This window comes from Mugil cephalus, chromosome 7, assembly GCF_022458985.1.
Source record: "Mugil cephalus isolate CIBA_MC_2020 chromosome 7, CIBA_Mcephalus_1.1, whole genome shotgun sequence".
Classification (NCBI taxonomy): domain Eukaryota; kingdom Metazoa; phylum Chordata; class Actinopteri; order Mugiliformes; family Mugilidae; genus Mugil; species Mugil cephalus.
Window position 1 is genome coordinate 12,893,318 of NC_061776.1, and position 23,531 is coordinate 12,916,848.

Genomic DNA, 23,531 nt, shown 5'->3' on the forward strand with positions numbered 1-23,531 from the left:
GGTAGCCTTGTCAAACACGGAGAGAGGATCAGAGTTTCAGGTCCGCCTGCAGTGATCTCCCCTCCTGACCAGGGACCAGGGTTGGTGGAAAAAAAACAAAAAAAACAGCATCCAATGAAAGAAGTGTATTTGAGGACTCGAGCAGAAAACTGCCAGAACTTAGAGTGATTAAAAAAAGGAGCAAACCGAGACTGTTGCCACGATGATCAGTGTTCACCACTTTATTGTTGACAAACTGTAACTGGTAAAAAAAAAAAAAAAAAAAAAAAAAAAAGCCCTGAGTCACAGTATCATGACAGGAAAGGGGGCAAAAATGCCGTTTCAGCCAAATGTTGTTATTTTAAAGGGAAGGGCAATAGACCGCGGCTTGCCCCAAACGATGGTACACATATTTTCACAATGAGGGTCACTTATGTGTGAGCAGGGCTCAGGAAGGGCTGTCAATAGACCCCTTTATGAGGTGGTGAGGGGGGAATTAGGCCTTCAATGGAGGGGACTAAGCCATGTATGCCATGTGCCCACACTCGGGCCCGACCTGTTTGTTTTGATGGCAGCACGAGACTGGTGTGACTGCGGGCCTTGTTTACATTGGATGTGTGTCAGGCCGAGGACTTGATGAGAAACCGACCTCTCGCATTGCATCAGAGCGGCAGGTGCAGTCAAAGCTCCAGAAGTCAAACCTGGTTTAATGCATTGACGTGATCTGACTTGGCTGCTTGAAATAATTTGCAAGCCGGAGGGGAGGTTTCCTAAAGGTGGCTCGGAGAAGCAAGCCCTAATTCAAAATGATTGTTTTGGCTGACTGAATCTGCTGGTTCATGAATGAGGAACAGAGATTGGCCAGGCGATCGGCCTCAAATCACCTCATCTGAGATATAAAGAAAACCAAAGAAAACCCAGCTGTGAAGATTAACTTGTGAAGACAAACAAGAGGGACGCACTGAGCAGCTCGCTCCTCTAAAAGACAGCTCAGTTTGTTGCTGAACTCCGAGCCCCTGTGTTTCTTTGTACAGTATCATGTGTGCTCGAAATCAGCGCAGATGATCAGCGTGATATTATACAACACTGACACATTAAATAAGCCCATGACAGGACTCACTGAGCAGCAGCAACAACAAAAGAAAGAAAGAAGATCATTTTTGTTTTCGGTAACACTGTATCAAAAAATCAATTTCAAGAGAAAATACTGTAACAAAAAAAAAGTAATCTGATGAATGTAACCCGCATGCAAGCTGAATTTAACATGTATTATAAGCTAATTCATCTTTGCAGTAAGTAAATGCTTATACACTGTTTTTCTTTCTGGCAGGTAGATTTTTTTTAACAATGAGCCTGAACTGAAGTCACGCTAGGCCTGCGAAGACCAGTCTTGTCAGGACCTGGTTCATCCTGTTTGTCTGAGTTAATGTGTTTATACAGTAAGACATGTGAGACCGAACTAAGCCACTTTTACGACAAAACTGAGACTCTGCGGCCTTGTAGTGCTTAGAAACTAACTGATAGCATTAGCATGACAATATGCCCTGGACAACAACACAAACATGCAGGTAATGTTCATTAGCTTAGCTTAGCTTAGCTTAGCGTATTTACACCTACAACTGGTGCTACAGACAATGCACAGCTGAGGTAGAGGGGAATGTCATGAACCACAGCACTGTCTAGTTTAGGAAACACGAAGCTTCAGGAATCAAAAAAAAAAAAGTCACCTGAATTCATCTCCAGATGGACATGACTGTACCAAACTATAATTCCAGCCAAACGTTGATGAGAAATTCAGGCAAAACCACCAAATCCTGACCTTAGGCCTCGGCCCAGGCAATGCAACATGGTTACCAATATTCACTCAGGAGCATCAGTAGGACACATCCTATGGGGACTATGAACTATGAAATTTGTGTAAGTCCATCTATTTAAAACATATTTCACCTGATGAAGTTAAAACTTTTACTGTGAAACATGACAGGGGGTCACCAAAGTCCTTAGGATACATCTCATGGGGACCACGAGTCCAGTGCCCATCAGAGAATGATGATTTTCCGTGTACATTTTGCGTCAATTCGTATCAATATCAACAAATTTCCCTCAATAAGTGAAAAAGTCATCGATATACATCCTCCGTGGACCAGGAACTTTGGTGGAAACCTTACGCAGATCCACCTGCTGATCAATCAAAAAATTAATGATTAACCGGAACATATATTTATCACACTATGTTTAAAGTCAGGGGACCACTAAAAACCTTAGTAGTCCTTGTCTGGGGACCATGTAAATTTTCTACCAATCAATATTAATCAATATGTTAAACTTCAGTGGACTCAAGGACCATGATTTTCTGTGTATATTTTGTGTCAACGCATCTGTAGATATCGACAGATTTCACCTGATGAGTGAAAACTCAAACTTGCTGAGCCGAGTCAGGAATTTTTGTTGAAAATTGCAATGCACATCCATCCGTCACCATGTTCAGTGTCATGGAACCAACAAATTCCTTAGGAGCCATAGTCTGAGGACCACGAACGTCTGTCTCGAGGTTAACGCGGCTAAAAAATAACCTGTTTAATTCCTGTTCACTCATAATACGAGCGACACACGGGTGCAGCCAAAAAACAACAACAGTAACAAGAGTTTTGATTGAACAAGCAGAGCAATTTATTTACAAACATACGCAGGCAGGTGTCACCCATGAGTCTTTCCTCACAGAAACTTTAGTGTGCATCCTACAGCAAAATCTTTGGGCTTGCGAACACAAATGAGCTATTTGCTGTCGTTTATTATTTTTTTTTTCACCTCATATCGGCAATTTGGTTTCGTCCCCTGAACGTTTCAACTCTAACACCGTCCGATGCTCTGTCTGAGCAGCAGCAAACGCTATTGACTTGGTGGCCTTTTAATACTCTGTGGTAGTGTGTGGGACAGTCTCAAGGTAACTGAAACATCAAGTTCAGATAAAAGACGAAGAAATGGAATAGATAGTTTTTAAGTGGTCACATTGGGAAAGTCACATTTGTTTTAAAAAGAAAAAAAACAATAGATTTCAAATCAACAAATGCGAATTAATTAAAAATTCAATGCAAATATCTGATCGATGATTCGAAAGATTTTGGGATTGTGTTTTAGACTTTGCCCCTCCTCGGAGAGGTTGGTCCCTGAAGCCTGAAGGGACTCGTGTCAAGGACACTTCAGTAAGGAAGGTAATTACTGGCACAGGGTCCTAACCCACATCTTATTTTTTTTTTTTTAACTCAACACTAGAGCACCCTGATGCCCCTCCCGATGCAGATCCCGATCACTGGTTAATGGCATTTTTGCACTCGTGAACAACTCTTGAGAACAACCATCTTGACCCCATTAAAGCACTCTAAATGTGCTAGCAATACACTCTAACATAGAGCACAGGAAATTAGACAGTGATAAAAGTGGGTCTCCAGGAGTCCATAGCAAGCATTTGACTGGTAGAAAAAAAACGAATGGAATACTTCAGTGGAAATAGGAAGTCGCGCCTTTTCTGCGAGTACCTGTGTACAATCATTGCTTTTCATGCAGATAGTTTGAAAACTGTGAAGGAACCATAGGAGGAGAAAACAAATCCGGTTCAATGACTTGCTCGTGGTGCTTATGAGCACAGCTTATTTGTCAGAGTTAGTTCCCAGGCTCGCTGAAGAAAAACGTCCCCCCGTGCCCACGCGTCTCGCGGTTCTCCAAAAAAAGTGCACTTTTAAGACGATGACTTGTGAAAAGATGCGTCGCGCTGAGGAGTAACAGTCCGGCCAAAAACCAGCCACTTAAAAAGGGGCTTCTGTTGAATTTTCAGGCAGGTCAAGAGGCAACCAATCGTATCAAAGTTTACAAGAAGGAGATTAATGATAAAGACATTATGAAAATGTTACAATCACTGGTTGTTTTAACCGAGAAAAATAAAGTTCACCATCAGATTCAAATGGAAAAGGCTCTCTTAATCAACAAGAGAGGAGTAAAATATACAAAGTGATGGAGATAGGATGTTGGAACATGCAAACTAGAAAAACAACTTGTTTGCAGACAGTGTCGAGTCTTTCTTTCGGAAGTCCATGTAGTGATGATGAATGAAGGAATCAAACGATGGAGGAAAGTAGTTTGCTTAAAAACGTGAGTCCCTTTGGCTGATTTCAGTTCTGTTCTGTCTGACGGTAGTGATGGAACGGCTGCAGCTCAGTGGCAGCCAGCGGTACCTTGAGAGGATGGATACCGTGGGGAGCGGAAGATCAGGAGGAGAACCCGGAGGCCGTCCTCCTGATGGGTCACCAATGCTAGGAGGTTTGCAGCAGCCGTCTGTAGTGGGGCATGATCTCTTGTTCCGGCAGGTGCAGGTTGAACTCCAGCGCCACCAAGACGGGGAACTCGAAGGCTATCAGCTCTCTGCGGTTCACCCTGAACCTCTCCTCCAGTTTCTGCCAGAAAATATCGAATGAGAATTAGGATGAAACAATAGACCCTTCCTTCAATGACTTGGAAACCACACCCACTTATTTTTAGCCCTAGCCCTGCTCCGCATGCAGCGCTCTCAAGGAAAGAGATTCTTTGCGATGCAGTCACCATATGCTACAAGCCAACACCAAAATAGTGGCGAGGGAGAAGGATCTGTCGACCGGCTCTGGTCGATTATTAGCAGATAAACGCCACTGGTGGGGAAGATTTAGATCCTGCACTTGCTAAACATTGTGCCAGTTATCTGTAGGCTCCGGCATTTAAATTTATTGTTTATATTGTATGTATTTATAAGTTATGTATGTCTTTATATATACACAAATTGTTTTTGTTGGGCTATACAGGCAACGAGAATTCGTGAGGCACTTGTTTAGCGGCTTACAAATTCTTTCAAACATTATATGATCACAAATTATATTAAATCTTATATGGAAATAGTCACTTTTATAGTTATGATATAATACAATATTATTTCCTAACACAAATAAAAATATTATCTTATTTTATTGTAAAATAACACATAAAATATATAAAACTCTTATAATTAGTATACGCATGCTATTAGCAGGTTATATGTTATATATATATATGTCAATCAGAGCAAAACAGGGATTTTTAAAAAATAATAAAAACAGTTTCACCTTTTTTTGAAATCTGGAATCCACTGGACTGTCAGCATCAGTGTTTTTAGGTAATAACAGGTAATAATATCAAAAAAATATTGAAGTCATGTCCTCACTGCCTTTCTGTCTTTGAGGTTGTCTCCCCTCTGGATCAGGTTTTGAGATCAGACAACAATGTGAGATAATTGTTATATGTGATCATTGAGACCTGACATTTAAAGGGGGTCAGAAGTTATTTATTTAGTCCTTATACACATGCAACTCACTGTTGTTGTGTTGTGGTATTAGGGGGAAATGAGAGATTGTGCCACTGTGTCCAAGTTTGATTTGAGTCGACCGACCCTTTAATCCGGGTCAATGAAGGTGCACATGCCAGTAACAATGTCGCAAAGCTGCGGTTTTTGGCCGCGTGCGCCAGGAAACTTACATCTATGAGAAGCTTGACCTCGTGCTTCTTTAGGTCACCGCCGATCTTGGCTGCCAGGAGGACGCAAGCACCGGCGCAGAGTTTACGATTCTGCTTGTTTAGTTTGCCTTGAAGAACGAGTTTTTCGAAGTAGACGAACGCCATGGCCACCGTCGGTTCCTCATACCCGCATTCGTCTTGAGCCAGCTTTCTTATCTCCCTTTTCAAGCTGCACACAGGAAACGAACAAAAAAAAAAAAAAAAACAGAGACACCGAATGAGGAAGGAAAGTGAGGAAAGGAGGAAATCAGAGCAGTTGGTAAAGAAAAGAGCAACTCATGTTGAAGCTGAAGTACTTGTACAGTTCCTGGTTTTACCTTCTTATCTTGCTGAGTGTGAGACGTATGTGGGGGAATTTCTCCTTGAAGGTTTCGTTCATGTCCTTCTTGAGGTCAGAGGGCTTGACGTATTCGATGACCGTCGTCTGGAAAGGAAAAACCAGAAGCGGTGTCAAAACGACGACACTTTCAGCACTGAGTCAAGCGACTGGATCCTCACACCCCAGTGTTGGATTCCACCATCTCATAATGAAGGCTTACTGAGTGCTGCTGAGTGTTGGAGTCACCTAACGGATAAGCAGTGTTATGCTTTGTGTTTCTCACTATGAACCGAATCTCAGAAAAGAACAAAACCGATAACAACTCACTAACAAAATGTGAAAGTTCGACAGAACATATTGTTCTACCACATGGAATATTGACTCAGACAGACACACCACAATTGGATTGTCTTCTTGCACATTATTGAACCACACTGGTGTATAACTCAAGCTGCAAACGTACATTGCACTGTTGTATATAGAGGGGTATGCACTGACGTCACTGCTGCCTGTGGCTGCGCCTACTGAGTGGCAAAAACACGGTGAAATCAGTATCAGTGAGACAAAGGGAAAAATGTGGATTATCAGATCAACTTAAGGACAACTGGACTCGACAATGATCCACACGAACTAGTGCGGATTTGGAAAAGTGGACTAGCCTCAGTTTCAGTTAGTTTGAGTTTTAGTTTTAGCTCATTTCAGTTCTGATAAATGTAGCTAAATAAAAGATGCTAACGCTAGGGAGCTAACGTTATATAATACAATACTCTAGCGTCTGACCAAACGTTAAAAGGATGACGAGGAGTGATCGCAAATGTTACATTTATTGTTTTATTTATTTATTGTTGGAAGTGAAATAGTTACTGTCGGCCATAACTACACCAAAACAACAACATCCACAAACTTATCTAACAGCCCTCAACAACGTAACTGAAGAAGTAACTTAAGGTTTGACTTCATCAAAAAATAAAAAATATAGCATAAATGAATATTACCTGACACTAAATGTGAACCACAACACCAGGTTTCTGTGCCTGGATTCCAGTTGTTTCTTAGTAATGCAGTGATCCATTTAGTTCTACTACTTATATCTGTAAAAATATATCTCTGACTGCTTGTAAAGTATGTTGGTTCAGTCAATTGCACAACAGCTCTTCACTTTTTTTTTTATTTATTTTTTTATTCATTTCACAATTTAGATGCTATTAAAGCCAAAGTAATGCTGCTAATCTCCATGCTCATCTGTTACTTTCTGCCACTCAGTGGCCGTAACCACGGAGACCTGACTTGCTGTGACATCACGTGCGTACCCTCTACAGGCTGATTTTATCTATTTACTAAATTTTTCTCAGAATGTCCATTTTGTTCATGTAGATTTGAATCCGTATGTATGTTTTGCTGAGATGCGATCTGACGAAATGACTTCTCCGCGGTTTACTTACGAAATTAATTTGACACTGAACATGCCCGAGCTTTCTATGCCTTCAACAGGCTTCCATTATACAAACCTCAGTGCTTGTTGCGGCACGCTTCGAGCAGCACAGGTGCGTGAGTCACAGCTCGGCTAAACAGTCTGGGCTTTATACTAGATCCCATCTATTAATCCGGAGTTGAGCAGACACTCCAATATATGGTTAGCGATTTATACGAAAGGTGCCTTTCTAAACGAGGTCACTGTCGAAACAGACGTGAAATTACCCTTTATCCGCTGAGTTTAAGAACAGACTGTGCAGAGCTGCTAAAAATATAAAGAGGACTCTCAGTATGCATGTGTGGCATTTCCTGCACGGCATGGAGTGTGAATAATGGCATCCACCCTGAAGACCACGCAACTCAGCATGAATTCACAGAGGAGACCAAATGCTTAATAGATAGTTCTCGCCCTAAGAACTGACTTGGCACAATAGAAAACCTTGTGCAGTCTGACTATTATTCTGTTTTACTAAAAAAAACAAAATGCTAGTCCACGGACAAACCACTGGTTCTTCTAATCTTCTGATCTTTTACGTTTCCTGAATTGCATGCGGTGCACACAAAATAAGGTAAAAGTTCAGATGGAGTTTTCCTAGAGGCCTGCGTACAACTCCTGAAATGCTAAGAATTCACTGGTCCCTCTCCCGTCGTGAAAACAATGGCTATTATTGTCAGACGCTGGGTTTTGTAATTGGAGGAAGAGAGGAGCAGAAAAATAAATAAAAGAAAAAAAGCACAGCCTGGTCTTGACTAACATTCCAGCTATGTCTGTCCTTGCTGTGTATTCTGCCAGTCTGCACAAAAAAAAACAAAACACAGGAGCCCGGGAAAGGGTGACTCTCCCCCTCCAACCACAAAAAAAAAAAAACATCCGTTCTTTTCCGGTAAAGTGTGAGAATGATTATGCTGCTGTCTAATACCTGCTGCTGCCTCGCTACACACGGATTAAATAGAGGCTTAGAAAGGTGGGAGATGGACCGGTTCAGCGACCTCGCTGATTAAAACCGCCTAAAACATCCTTTTCTCTTTGGCTCCTTTTCAAGAACAGCTGATAAAATTCAGGAGAAATATTTAGAAAGAATCTGCAGACACATCTTTCCGGTGTTATTGTTCTTGGCTGCGTTAGCACAAAAGGTCTACGCTGATAAAAAAGAAGGAAAAAAAAAAAAGATCCACAGGGGAGGAGGGGGGGTTGCATTAAAAGTGAGATAAAGCAGGACATTTCAACAAAACACGTCAAAGCGAAGCCAAATGTCTTTCTGCAAATTTGGAACCAGGACGAAAACAACTTTTCCATTCGGCTCTCCTGAGGATCAGGCTGCAGTCTCTGTTGTTGTTGTTGTTGCTGTTGCTTTGCTTGTGTGTTAGACATGTCGGAGGCTTTTCTCACCATGTACGAGGGGAAGATGAGCACTCTCTTGTGTTTCCCACAGGGCCACTGCGGGTCGTCGAGCAGATTGGGATCGTACTCCCGAAAGTCCCCCAAATCATTCCCTGCCACGAGCACGAAAAAAAAAACAATGGCAGAGGTTAATTTCTTTTTCCGACACAAATGTGCAGAGGAAAAACACCGAAGGTGAGCGCTACAGACATCTATAATGAACAACGTAAGCACTTGTTGGCTGTAAACTGACCTGTGTCTAAGCTGCTCTGGTTGCTGTTGGCGCGGCCCAGGCTGAGGCTGCGGTGGCTTGCGTTACGAGACTGAGAGAAGGACGACGTGGAGTCGATAGTGTTTCTTCGGCCACCCAGCACATAAGTGGGATACAGGAACTGGGTGTAGGACACGGTCTGCAAACACAGGTGTCGATACAATCTCTGTCTCACAAAAGCTTGAAAGACGTTTGCTCTTAAACTACACCTGTCCACCCTGTTAATATTAACAGATCTTTTTCAAAGCATTATTTTGTCAAAGTAGAAAAAAAGCACCATTAGCAACAGCGCCCAAGTATTTAGAACGCTTTTCTTGACCTAACTTCATTGAGTTGATAGGTTTTTCAAATTCAGAATCTGTGTTAAACTACACACTTACAGCTATTTCCAGGACTTACAACAGCAAGAACCAAAAAGTCACAAAAATGTGTGACTTTTTGCAAGTTTGGATGAGAATTACTCACGTCCACCATGTTTCTCAAACAACTTTACAAGCTGTGTACCAAAGATTTTGTCAATATTCTCTGTAGGGACTTAAAATTCGGACATTACATTAACATGCAATTCCTAATTTTGGTTAAGTACACATGGAGTATGGAAATAGAGATACTACATACAAATCGAACATGCTACACCTGTAGAAATTACCTGACAGATAAAAATATTAAACATTTCGCTTCTTTTTTATAACTTTTTAATGTCACTGCGATTCTTACGATACACACAGACCAGCAGTTCGTTTGGCGAGCTAGTTCAGCACCATATTAGCCTCAGTAGAAGCTAGCTTCCTAGCGTGCTAGGCTAGCTAATGTTAGTCCAAAATAGCAGCAAAACGAGCTGTGAGTATGCGTTGCAGAAATTATGCACACGTATTATTGACAGGATATCATGGGAAAGAACTGGTTTGCATAAAGCTTGACCCTTACGACACTAGCTTTTGGATTTTTTTTTTGTCCGGTACATTTCAGTAAACTTTAGAAGCTTTACTTTATGGTAGTCTAGGAAAAAAATATTTCAGGATTCACTTGTATTTTTCTATATCATCACTTTCAAACAGTTGCAAACAAGCGATTTAATGTGTAACTGTAGCTTTTTCTGGGTATTGCTCTCATAATTATTTTGTAACGCCGCTAGAAAAGCTAAAATTGTCACTTAAATACATATTTGTTCAATTGTCTTTTTTTTTCTCAGTGGTGTAATGAAGACTAAAGGCTGTTTTTTCTAATTTTTTTAAGAGCCATTCATACATGAGTCTATATTAATTCATATTATCCTTAATGGTGATAAAAATCACGGGTGAACGCATACAGCTAGTTTTTCTCACCTTTCCATCAGCTCCCAACTCCACTCCCTCCAGTCCAATCACCATCTCCTTAGCGCTCACACCTCCTGACGGGTGCCGCTGACGTCCTCCTTCCAGCTTCACATCCCTACCGGAGCACAAGACCTTTAGAGCTTTCACCACGCAGATTGTGCTGCGGCTCCTCTAAACTCCCACCCATTTCCTTAGCTGCACCGCTGAGGCCTGTTGCACACTCCCTGCACTACCCAAATATAGGCCCTGTATCGATCTGCACTCAATCAGCTGGCCTACTTTTTTGAACTGCTCGAGTCTTTGGGCGCAATCAGAAATAAAGCGTGCCCTTGGGAGGGAGGGTGGATGAAGAGAACAGGTTTGTTCTAGCAGGCCAGTCTCCTCAAAAACAGCTGTTGCCTCATCAAGGCCTGAACTGCTGTGGGTTATAAGCTCTCATGGAGCCTAAAAAAAAAACAAAGAAAAAACAGACGACCGGAGATTGAAGTGTGTCTCTCGCATGTGCACATTCTATCTGGGCTACAGACGGTGATGGTCCATGTGAAATTTTAATTTGCGGCCATAAAATCAGATTTAATTGGAATTTTATGGTTAGAGTACAAGAATAAAATTGCATTATGAAACCAGAGCAGCAGCAAACCATGCAAATTTTATGACCTAGCTGTAAAAAAATAAAAAAAAAATAATACAAAGTTGGTCACTGCTACTATGATATAACTTGACTTGATGGTTTTAGGTCACTATCAGCAAAGGCTAATTTAGAGTGTGCACACTGACAGACAAGATTACACGCCTGCAATCTACTTTATCAACAGTCTGCCATAATGAATAACTGATAGCGTTTCATAGTGTTAGATGAAAGAAAGCTGAGTGCTAATTCTGCACAGCCAGTCAGTCAAATGATTATAGCTAAAATTTCAAACTTACTATGCCGTAGGTTGCAAATAAAATTGCTGACTGTACTGTGTGCTGACGGATACATCTGAATATCCACCTGTGTTTGTTTAAGTTTTAGACAGACAGACAGACAGACAGACAGACAGACAGCAGACGGTGGAGGTCAAATTGTACCGCGCCGTGTTTTTCTACTGCCCCCTTATCTACCCTCGCTCAGCCTTGCTTTCTGTTTGAAACTGCGCTTGTATACATGGGATATGTGACACAGCAGATCCTCAAATGACCCTCCCAGTGTTTGATAGCATGTGGAGCCAATCTGTTATAATGAAAACAGTGTTATCAGGCAGACAGGCACGTCAAAGACACAATGTTGACAGATGCACCTTAGACACGGAGATCCCCAGGCAGCAGGCGTCTAACAGAACAGAGATTATTACAAAAAAAAAAAAAAAGTGATAATGGTGGAAGAGGAAAGCTTTCTAGGGAGAGAGCTTTTCTACGCAGCCATTCAGAAAGTAAAAGCTTGTGTTTCATTCTGCTGAGAATGAGCAGGAATGAAAGGGAATGAAAGGAAAAGGTTTAGTGACATGCACGGATGAGAATCGCTGGCTTCGAACGTCTGTATTTTAGTGGCGTTACTATTTATGCAAAGTGCTACTCGCGCCCTTGCCAGAGGTTTCTCAATGGAGCGCCCGGCAAACAAAGAAGAAATATTAACATGACTAGAAGAGTCTACTTCACGACCAAATACTTCACAGCCCACGTAAACAGTTTAGATCGACTGGCCTGTGATAATATTCGCCCACTCCACCCATTAAACTCGACAAACTCCAAACATTACTAGTGACGATAAATGAATTCTGACCTAAAAGTCTTGCACTAAATCCTCCCTCTTGATTGTTATAATGGTCAATTTATGTTGAATCAGCGTCTGAAAGGTGGTGACTCAACTGTGCAAACATTCTGTTTTTCTTATGAAGCCTAGCCCACTGACAAAATAATAGAAACACTACCATATAATAGTACTCAAAATGAAAACGCGGTTGAATCAACAGGTCTCTGAATGCCACAAACTTCAGCATTTCTTTAAGCGCAGGACTGTTAACATTGAAATTATTTGGCGGGTACGTGCTTTTCCTTAACAACTTTCTGGAAATATGTCTTTTGCATTTGATGCAACTTTCCACCTGGGAGCCAACTCCAACTAAGCTCCAGTGTCGAGAGTATTACCCAACCTTCATGCATCTTTTAGTGTCAGGAAAACCCGTGCCAGCACTGGGAACGTGCAGAGTCCACGCAGAAAAGCTGAAGTGCTTTATCCCAGAAAAATCTTGCAGTGAGACAAGATTTACAACATACTTAAAATAAAAACGTTTTACAGAGAAGTCAAGCTCAGCTCACCCTCTCCTGGCTAATTTTAAACTGATAGAAGTGGTATAATTCTTCATGACTATTAATGATCTGAGTAGACGTCCAGTCAGAATAAAAATAAAAAAAAGAAAATCTCACACAAACATATGAATTGGAAGGACTGACCCAATTGAAAGATTTTGATCTGATCTCTGTTTGGAATAAATATATAGTTTCTGAGTATGTTTGTCCAAGTTTCCAGGATGGACAAACCCATGGTGCTATAAAAAACTTAGAGAAAAACTGGACCAACTTTTTCTATTCAATATTGCTGAGATAAGGAAAAAAAAAACTTTTCTACTTGTATAATATTTCTGGCAGATTGGAGACTAAATGACACCGAATGACGCTTTAATCCGTACAAACATCTTGCAACCTTATCGTATTTAGTGTCCATGTAAACAGTCAAGTTCTTTATCTGTGTCAGCCAGGTTGGAGAAATATTGTACATTTAAACATCGCCAGCGAGAAGCAAAAGTTGTATCTGAGTGGGATCTACTCTGCATAGTTCTGTTCCCAGAGCTGTAGTTATCATTAAAACAATATACGCGAGGAGAGAAAGAGGGAAAAAACCACACCAGCAATCAGATGTTCGCACCCGGACGTCTAAAATACTGTTGTTTTGCAGTTATATCACTCGGTCTGAGCCAGTCCAAGTCTAAATGTAAACAGTCAATTAGCAGCAATGAGGGGTCGAATGTGCTTATTGGACGGCCGTGGAGCGGGGGGGGGTTATTAACCCTTGACCTTGCACTGATCGACTAGCTTAGGAAATTCCACATTTCACAATTCCACAACGGACTGAGCCCTTCACGCTCTTCACTAAACCCTGGCGTGGAGCGTTTCTTTCTGCGCATTGTGCTCTCTGGTGTTTATCTGCCCACTTTCCCTTTCCCTTCCTTCAAAACGCACCGTTTCACCGGGACCGAGGGGGGAACGTCGGGACCCTTTTTGCGTTTTGCTCTAGAAATAAAAGAAAACTTAAAATAAGCCGGGGGTTATTCCTGTTCTGCCACTAAAACACTAACTTAAAATAATAAAATACAGTTAATGGCACAAAATAATTAACCAGATTGACAGGACATTAAAACAGTTTCTAAATCTAAGGGCAATTAAGTCAGGAAAGGTGAGCAGCAAAGCCAGCAACAGTTGCGACAGACGAAAAAATGAGTTGATTTTAACGAAAAAAAAAAAAAAAAAAAGGATGAGGATGAATGCCCAAAAGCCGTCAGAGCCATTACGGAAAGAGCAATACAAGCAACAAGCATTAGGCTACGATGTAGACGATATTAAAAACAAAATAAAAAAATTAAGCCTCCAAAGCCGTCGTCAGCCCGCCGCTTGTTTATTTGTTAACCTACGACCATAAAAATGCATCCACCATAAACCCAGGCCCCCAAAGGGAGAGCGTGGCCACAGAAAAAAAAAATAAAGGAGGGATGAGAAAACAAAGGGAAAGAGGGAGCACAAGTCGGACGGAGTTACGAAGTTCGGCATGCTGTAGGATACATACCCTGCTTGGCTACAATCTCGATAGGGCAGGACAGAAAATACACTATAGAAGGATCTTCTGCCACTGATAAGGACTATCCTATAAAAACAACAAAAAAAAAAATAGCAAACAAGCTAATCAACATCTATCGGAAAAGATCCACAAGTTAAAGTTGGAGAGAGTTCGTAGTAAAGTAAATAAATAAAAATAAATAAGAATGAAGAGAATGAGCATGGATGAGGTTTCAGAATGTGTTGTTTTGTAGTAAAGTGTGTAAAGTCAGTGGTAAATGATGCATTTTCTTTTTCTTATCAGACGTCATATTTTTAATATATAATTAAGTTAAAAGATTAAAAAAAAAAAAAAAAAGTAACCATAGTAAACACAATTCACTCAGATATGTTTCCAGAGGACGGACCGGTTTCGACTTTAAGTACCACTATGACAAATCTGATAATTACATCTCAAAGAGGTCCGACTGAAGCAACACATGAGGTGACAAAACACGCTGATAGTTCCACCTTCAAATTCAAAACGATTTAACTGTGATAACAGCGACTGTCAACACATCGGAAACACTCCGCGTGTCTCCTGGTCTGACTGCTCGCTCGGTAATTAGCTCAACATTAACCAGGGGCTATGCCAAAATGTGTTCAGGAAGCTTGTGCTGCTGCATACGTGCTCATGTAAAGTGTGACACGATGTGAATTAACAGTGAGCGGTGACTCATGGCGCGACTTCCTGTGTGATCAAATAAATATATCAGGTTATATTTTCCGTGTAAACAGACATGATGCCCTGGGACATTTATGCACAAGGTGGAATGACATGCTGTGAACGGGCCAGGTCTGCTCAGCTGCTGCGTTGTGGACTGTAATGTGAGAAACAACCAAACTGCAGTTCATTGACTGGGGCAGCCTGCCATTATTCATTGAGGACTTGTATTGACTAAGGCATAGGGTTGTTTGCCTTCGTACCTTCCATTGCGCATATCATGTTGCCGGATGTTCTTTATGAAGTGGACCTTCTTGAAGCTCTTTGGTCGGGGTGAACCCGATAGGGTTCGGCATCTAGAACGTAAAACAAACGTTAAACATCGGTACTTTGACAAAACAAAGGAGCTGTGGCGGGTGAGACACAATCTGTGGAATATGAGGGGTGTTCCTGCAGCGGTTTACTACCTGCGCAGAGGAGCGTTTTCCTCGATGTCCTCTAGAGTTTCGAGCGAAGAGCGCTGAGAGATGAGCCTTCGCCTAGGAACACTGACAGAAGGGAAGAGTCAAGTCAGGGGACGTGAAGAAACATCATTATCTCAACCAAACCGTACACGACCAACTGTCATTTTGCAATGAACTCTTGCAAAACGGGGATAATCCTCGACGTGATTTCTCTCTCTCGATCTCTCTTACCCAAAGCGCCGTGCTGCAAAGCAATTTGATTAAAAGGAACAACACTAAATAAAAGACAATTCCACGGTAATAACTGAAATGGAAAAAGTGGAGGCCAGAAATCCATAAGAGGTCCGCACAAATTGAGGTCAGTCAAGCTTTTAGAATAATGCGAAGCCTCGGGGGGTAGGACATTTCAACCTAAATCTTCATTTTCATTCAAAGCAATGAGTAAGTAGCTGCACTTTAACTACAGAAAAACTGATAGCGATTGACATTTTCAGTAGTAGGCCGGGCTGACACAGGTACCGTGTGGTACATTACTCAACTATCACGCTGGACATCTTTTAGATACATTAGTTTGAGGAAGAGATGCATGCGGCTACTTAGCTGTTATATGAATCTGTGATAAATCAAGTATCTGGCCTTAAAAAGATAATATCTTAAGTTGGAAAGGAATGAGACTCGGTCTGAATTGGATCTTAGCTGATACGTTTTATTAGTAGCACTCAAAAAGCATTAAGATTCAACATTTAGCCCTGGAACAGTAAAAGTATGTGTGCGGCCCCTGAAGGCCTCGGAACAAAGTTCAAACCACGTTGTCAAATCATCACTCGTCTCTATATGCTCTGTGGTTAATTTACAAAAAAAAAAAAAAGAAGAAGCTGAGCTATGACCGCCATCAATCAATCAACACCACTGTGCGCCTCTGTGGTCAATGATCGGCCCTCAGTCTTACGCAGATCACAGAGAATTTTCCAGGATCAAGGCCGTTAAGAGGATAACGAGCCAGCTCTGCGAGCACGCTCTGTAACACATTTGGTCACAGATGGCCTTTATTTCACACTTTAGTTGCTCAACTCAACAGGCTAATTCCGCCGGACCGCTTTTCATACGGTCGGCTGCCAGTCTCAGAAACAGGCCCACATGTAATAGCTAAGTATGCCTGAGCTGTTCCAAAATTAGGTTATAATTGCATGTTTAATGCCACCATAACAACGGGATCCAAGTCATTACTCAGACGCCTCTGCGAAGTGACCACGCTGAAAGCAGTGGAAATGAACGCGTAAGTGGTCAGATAACAAAAAAAAGAAGAAGAAAAAAAAAGTTGACACGGTGACAAAAGGTTTATTCGTCATCAAGTCATAAAATCAGCTGATGCAAAGGAGAGAATAAAGTGGCCAGTCATGCCGTCCATTCTGCACCGTGCAATTCAAAATACAACGCGCTGCGATAACGCTCCGCATTAGGTCTGCATTAACACGCGCTGATGGGCCGCGCCTCTTCACTCAGCATTTCGACCACAGGCGGAGACGGCTCGGTGTAAAGTAGAGTGTCTGGTTAATAAACGACAGAGCATGAGGACAAATTAACAAAAGATGACTCTGTCCTTGAGGATCTCCCAGAGTCTAAACCAACAATGGCCTGAGTGACCACTGCAGACCAGAGGAGATGGGCTGAGTTAAGTGTTTACATGAGGAGCCAGACCACTGAAGCAGACAAAAAAAGAAAAAAAGAAACACAAGGGCCCTTACACAGGCTAACCTTCTGCACTTTTTATTATAGACGCTAATGATCATAAACTGGGGCGAACGGCCATGGTTCTAATGATGGAGACCATTAGAAGAGCAGACAGCTGACTTTAAGGCCGTAGGGGCTGTGGAGGAGGAGGGGGCCGGCCTGACCTCTGCCTGAAGGTCAGAGGGGTGGGGTCACGTGATTTGCGGTCAGACTTACATCATCGTCCTTAACTGACAGTCAGAGAGATGGATGGGTCGGATAAGGATCTGTGACTGCAGGTATCCTAGGCAGACAAAGGCTTCTACAGTGGTGTCTCAGTTGTGTGTTTCCATGTCCGATACAGAAGGGCGAAATGGGATGTTGGTGAGGGACGGGAGAGCCAGGTCAAATGATTACACAACCCTCGGAGAATCAGCGGTTTAGCTTTTCTCAGCTCTTTGTTTTGGCGTTATGGTTCCCTGTCACCACTTTCACCAACCTTAGTTCCAGCTGGAGCATTTAGCAAATACAGAAACACATATTTCCCTCAGGGAAAAAAAAACTCCATGTATTTTTCATTTGTAAATAGACAAACACTTGTAACTATTCCCTTATGGACTTGAAAAACAGTCCCAATGAGAGTAAAGTTAAAAAAAAAACATTTTTTTTTTTAATCTCAATATAGATGAATCAGGCATAACATTATGACCTAATATTGTGAAGTTCTCCCTTGTGCCTCCAAAACAGTTGTGACTCATCAGAGAATAGACATGGGTCTTCTGAGGGCGTCCTGTGGTGTCTGGTAACAGGATGTTGTTAGTGGGGGTCCTCTGGGTCCTTTGGGTTGAGGGGAGGGGTCTTCAATACCACGAACAGATACTTGATCAGGTCAACACCTTGTGCTGTTCTTCATGTTTTTTTGAGTTGTTTCTAAAGCATTTTTGTGCGTGCTACCATCAAGGAGTGTCATTTCTATGGGGTGGGGGTGCCGGGTCTGGTCTAGGGGGGTGGTACATGTCTAAATAACATCCACACGAATGCCAGGTCTTAAAGTTTCCCAAGAGAAACAAGATGGTCAATGTTATTTACTACTCCTGTCAGTGGTTGTAATGTTGTGGCTGATCAGTGTCTTCTGGTCTTATATTGTTTTACAAGAACGGACAAAGCAGAAACAGTTCAAGAACAGCCTGAAAGCATCGACTAACAGTTTGACTTAAAACGCTTCAACTACAAAATTCAGCGCAATAGATTTCACTGTATCGTGATAATTACACAGCCTCTACGGACAGGAGAAACGACCAGCGACGCAATGTACTGTATGTATAAGACCGAGCATGACAGACATGAAAATAATCTACCCTCACACTCTGCCAAGACTGTTAGACTGCACATCCAATCTGTGCCAAAGGAGAAACGGCCTCCAGTGTGGTCATCTGTCTCCATTCTGCGTGACATCTAGTCATTTTCCAGCAAAACTCAGTGAGTTGTTACTTGAAAAAGTCATTCACCCATTAGCTGAAGGGCATGTTTCCAGTTCACGAGGACATGACTGATCTGTGCTGGTAAGGACTTTGATCCGGTCGCTGTCAATGAACGGCGGCAGCAGCAGCGGCGGCAGCAGCAGCAGCAGGACGTGCTTTTAATGCAAAAGATGTTTTCCAGGCCAGGAAAAATCCTGGAAACAAAAACACGGGCCAGGCCACTGATTTACTTTAGACGCGACTCTACAAATTAAGAGTTAGAACAGTCTGTTTCTACCCAGTTTGACATTAACGAGGCCCAGTCAGAAGCTTCAAAGGAGGCTCAGTGTAAATCAACAGCAACAACAAGCATCCCTCAGTGTCTCCGAAACAATTCCTCCTATTGTTGCCTCGAGTGTTTAAGTTTCACTGAAGTAGTTCACACGGCACGGAGCCTTTCCTACTCAGAAATCCGTCCTGTTTCCTTAAAATAATGTTTCGGAGAGCTATCGATAACACAGTGACGCCTCGAAACGAAGCAATAAAACTCAAGTGGACTGTTTAGATGTGGAGATAAAACAGTTTCACACGTACGACCCATTGGCCGCCTGCCATGGGACACAGTCTTCCCTTTCGCTGCAGAGTCGCCGGGTGAAAATAAATGTAATGTTCTGGGCTTCTTCACACAAATACAGCCCAGGCCACCGGAAATGTGATTATTCTGATAAAAAAAAAAAGGAAAATCCTGTCAGGGGGAGTTCAGCCTCTCTGATCCTCCACGACTCAAAGGAGTACAAGCGGGACGTGTGAGCGGATTTGAAAAATAAATGGACAAAAAAAAATTAGGATAAAGGGACAGAAAACGCTAATAAAAATAGCTACTGTGTGTGTGCGTGTAACATATATGCACATGGTAGCAAGTGATAATGTGGAAATTCTGAACCGGGATCCAGTCTCATACTTGCTTGTTCCACTGTCGCACCCTTTTTTATTTTTATTTTTTTTTTCCAGATCTTGGTGGCTTTTATGAGCATATGTTGACAGCTCAGACACCGAACGAGTCCGCGAAGGAAAATGAGGCATTCTTATATAATCCTGTGATTATGCCAACCATGACCTCAGCGAACAACAATCAACCTCGTAACCAGAAGTATGTGACCCAATCACACAAGGCTCCGGAGGACCATTATGGTGGCTTGTGCTGCTTGTTTTCCAGAGCGTTTTTGCGCAGCACATGTTTCTGCAATACCTACTGGGGACTAAAGAAAGCTGCGAGGAGCGCCCCCCCTCTTGTGTTTTAGGGAGCGGGAGAACAGAATGAAAATTGCTCTATACCTCGGGCAGATAAGACCACATGGTAATAGATAGTGCTATATTTAAAGTGCGACCCTTGGCGTGTTGATTCATGATGGATGAACGCTGGGACGTGAACGCGAAATTACTCCTCACTTCCATGCATTCGATCCCGGCGAGGGGACGGTCTAAAGCAGCTTTGGCTTCTGAAAGTCTATCCTGGCGGCACATCAGAGGCCGCGCGACTTCCTGAATGGGAGCGGGGACTCAAGGCCAAAAAGTCTGAGGGGAGAGCGTGTCTCTGATGCCCCTGGGAGAGGAAGCGGAGGACAGAAAACACAGAGCCGAGAGCCAGGCTGCTTCTCAGAAAGCCTGGGCATCCTGCCTCTCCCAGCCAGGGACCTCTGGACACGTTTCCACCAGCTGCCCTCAGAAAACAAACCAGGCACTGTGCGGAGCGCTCGTCTGTCTGCACGCCGGTGGAATATGGCTCCATCAGCAGGTTGCTTGTTTCTCAGCGTTAGAATTCATTTTCTGTGGACGTCCTCCAAGCTCATACCAAGAGAAGGGTACAGTCAGGGTTTAAACAGCCTCATAGTGTGTTCACTGGACGAACAGCTGAGCACAAATGGGACGCCAGGCTTTAAACACTGCCACTGTGTTTTGAACCTCATCGGCTTTTTTTTTTGCCACCGACGAAAAATGCATCTTTAGCTCAGAAGAGAATGAACATGAATTTTTGAATGCTGAGTGCTTTGAGAAGAAGTATTTAAATAATAATTCCACTACAGACTATATTTTATTCAGTCAAACCTCTCCCACAGGCGTACGTGTTTAACATTTCAAAAGTCTGCCTTCTCACGCTAACTTTAATTAATGGTGCACTGGCTGTTACAAACCTTAACAAATGCACATGTTTCATACTGATTGAGACTTGAATAAGCAGCTATTTTGGCGGAACAAATGTCCATGAGGCCCAGAAGTGGAACTGGATTGCTTACTGAGTGTTTCGCTGTTGAGGCAGAGCTCCCTGAGAAGTCTGGCTGAAGACCAGAGGGAGGAGAGGATTTGAGCAAGAGATGGTCTGTGAATGGAAAGCAGAGCGGAGAGGATTTGACAGCAGGCTCTGACAGTGAGAGAACCACCGGGTGACTGTTACTGACAGCTGTCCTGCTGAGAGGTGAGACCCTCCAAATCCTCCCCTTCCCTGCCCCATTCGCAGCACCACTGCGAAGATGAGGCAGACAAAAGAGGGCAAATAAAAGACGTCCACGTGAAACAGCAAGCCCCTGTTGCATACGGGGCCGAACGCTGGTGTAGGGTTACAGGATGTTTGCGTCACACGGAGCAGAAGGAGACAGCAGGTGTTCGCCAAGTTTTGGAATGACATTCACTAAAAATAATTTGAGGTGTAATAAAATTGACAAAGAGCCCGAGAACTTATGAGACAGAAAGTGCAGCCGGATCTCCCCTCTCTCTGGGGAAACTAGATTACGGCTCCCGCAGCTGGTCGAACTTTGATCATACAATGGATGTCTGTCACTGTGGACCAGTGAGTCACAAGGTTACAAGCACCTGCATGGAGAAAATATACAAACAGCTGAACTTTCTCCTCCTGCTGCTGGGTGTTGTTGTGTCCAAGCTGACGGCGTTGCTTGGAACCAAACGTACCTTTTCAAAACAGCTAACTGGGGGAAAAAAAAAACAAAAAAAAAACCTGCAGGAAATATTGTTCATAGAAGTAATAAATTCTTTCATTCATTCACGTCTCTTGTTGTTTGACTAGACAAGAAACTCCAGTAATTTACTGTAAGGAATATGTATTACCACATGTCAAAAGAAAATTGCGAAAGAACCAAACATGCCAGAGCTGTTGTGCATCTCTGCAGTGACACTTAAATGACTTCAAGACTGGGAACAAAGTTTTTGTGTGTTCACCTCAATGAGCAGTTTAATGACCTGACTGTGCGGATCCTGCAGACAGACTGGGACCTTTAGCCACCATTTCAACACTTATATGGCGGTGCCATGTACAGACGGCGGAGGAAAGCCATTGTTTACACACTTACCTTGACCTCTGCGGTTCTATCTGTCCGCCCTCCAGGCTGTAGTTCTGGGAGTGTTGCCTGGAAAAGGAGGCAGGTAGGATTCCCTGAGTGTACGTCTGCAGCCTCCCTCTGGTCGAGGTTGGGACCCCGGAGAAAGGCGAGCTGAACGTGGCGGGCACGAAAGCGTCGCCCTCTGCGTCCGAACCCACCGATGCAGCAGCGGGACCCGTCCCAAAACTGGCCCGGCTGCTGGCGAGGAGAGCCTGGTTTGCAAAAGCGAGCGCCTGGGCGGCCGTGTTCGCCGCCGCCGCTGCCGCAGCAGCTGCGCCAGCCGCGCTGTACACCGAGCGCTCCGGGGAAACCAGGCTCTGTCTAGTCCTATCTTCAATCGAGTTATCCTCTTCGTTCTGATTGTCTGCATCGTCTTGCACGGGCCGTCCATCTAGAGAAATGTTGCTGAGAAAAGACAGCGCCGCTTGCCTCCTCCTCGGGTCTATGCGTTTCCGCGTATGCTCAATGCTGGAGTGCTTTATCTGTAGCGTGGCCGTGGATGTGCTGCTGCTCGTGGCAGCCGCCATGGTCCACTTCCAGTGATCCGAGTCCCCGCAGCCGCGATCTTACCTTGTTGACATTAATATTGAGCTAATCGTGCTTGTGTTGGTGAACGGTAGCCGCCTGTCTTTTAAGTGCATGCGTTAAACTGGGTGAAAACAGGGAGGTCACGTGTGTGCAGTATTGTGGCAGCACAGGGAAATTTTGGACCAATGAGCTGCCAGGAATGCAGAGCGTGTTTTTTTTTTTTTTTGTACCTTTTCCTGACTGCTGAATCCTCCACTCTGACAGTGTGTGCCAAAATTACATAAACTCTGAACACGTATCTCCAACCCTATAAAAAAGACTACTCTGTTCAATTTTAACCAGTAATCAACTTTTTCTTTCCGCTGCACCATTTTTTGTGACTCTACAAGAAGTGTTTTGCACTGTGGTGTGAAAACATTCACCATTACAAATTAAGCCAACGCAAATGGCGAAGGAGCGGCTTAGTGCGTTGTCGGTGCGCACAGGGTGCTGACAGAACGGGGCCTGGCTGTATTTGTTTTGAGAAAATAGATCATTTTCTGAACTGTACGTGTCAGCATCTCTGAAGCAACTGCGCCATCTGTCTGCTCGACACGCATTGCGAATGCTGTTTTTGGCCGTAACCCCATTAAATATGCCATCTAGTGGTTTTTGTGTGTCATGCCCAGTGGCCCATGCAGGAGTGGTTTTATTGTCGGGAAGGGCTGGGGAATGAATCCGTGATTTAATTTAAGATGCCATAAAGGTTAATATGTAATTCCTGGATTTTAAGATGATAAATTATGTAATTATTCCAGTGTAACCACTATGACCATTATGACCCACGGAGTCAAAGTCCCCGTCTATTGAAGTGAAAGCAGCAGAAACCACATGGCAGCTTCCTCATAGTAGACCAAGAAAACAAGTCGCGGCTCCGTGCTGCAACACTACCCAGACCAGGGTTCTCACGTGTCACATTCGTTTGCACAATAACTTCATAGAAACTTCCTTGAAGACTGGCCTCTATATGAGAACTACCTACAACTGGCAACGTGACTTAATTAGATCTCGAGCCTTCGCTTGATTTACCCATACGCTGATCCATTCTTGTTCCTTCCCATCTCCCAGTAACAACATTATTCTCCAGATGTCGTGTTGAGTTGGCAAGTTCA

At 43.1% G+C, this 23,531-nt stretch overlaps 1 protein-coding gene across 2 annotated transcripts; it reads right to left on the reverse strand.

Annotated features, from left to right (window-relative positions):
- Positions 1 to 2,625: 2,625 nt before the first annotated feature.
- cables1 (Cdk5 and Abl enzyme substrate 1) lies at positions 2,626 to 22,518 on the reverse strand. 2 transcript variants are annotated; one of them, XM_047589651.1, is made up of 10 exons: positions 21,823 to 22,518; positions 15,294 to 15,374; positions 15,090 to 15,182; positions 14,134 to 14,211; positions 10,323 to 10,428; positions 8,980 to 9,136; positions 8,736 to 8,839; positions 5,871 to 5,977; positions 5,515 to 5,722; positions 2,626 to 4,427 (listed from the first exon to the last, which is right to left on the reverse strand). In XM_047589651.1, exons 1-10 carry the CDS (start codon positions 22,377 to 22,379, stop codon positions 4,287 to 4,289), a joined length of 1,632 nt encoding a protein of 543 aa, XP_047445607.1. In that variant the 5' UTR covers positions 22,380 to 22,518; the 3' UTR covers positions 2,626 to 4,286. The 2 variants fall into 2 exon arrangements, with proteins under 2 accessions (XP_047445607.1, XP_047445608.1); XM_047589652.1 differs by lacking the exon at positions 14,134 to 14,211.
- Between the last annotated feature and the right edge of the window lie 1,013 nt (positions 22,519 to 23,531).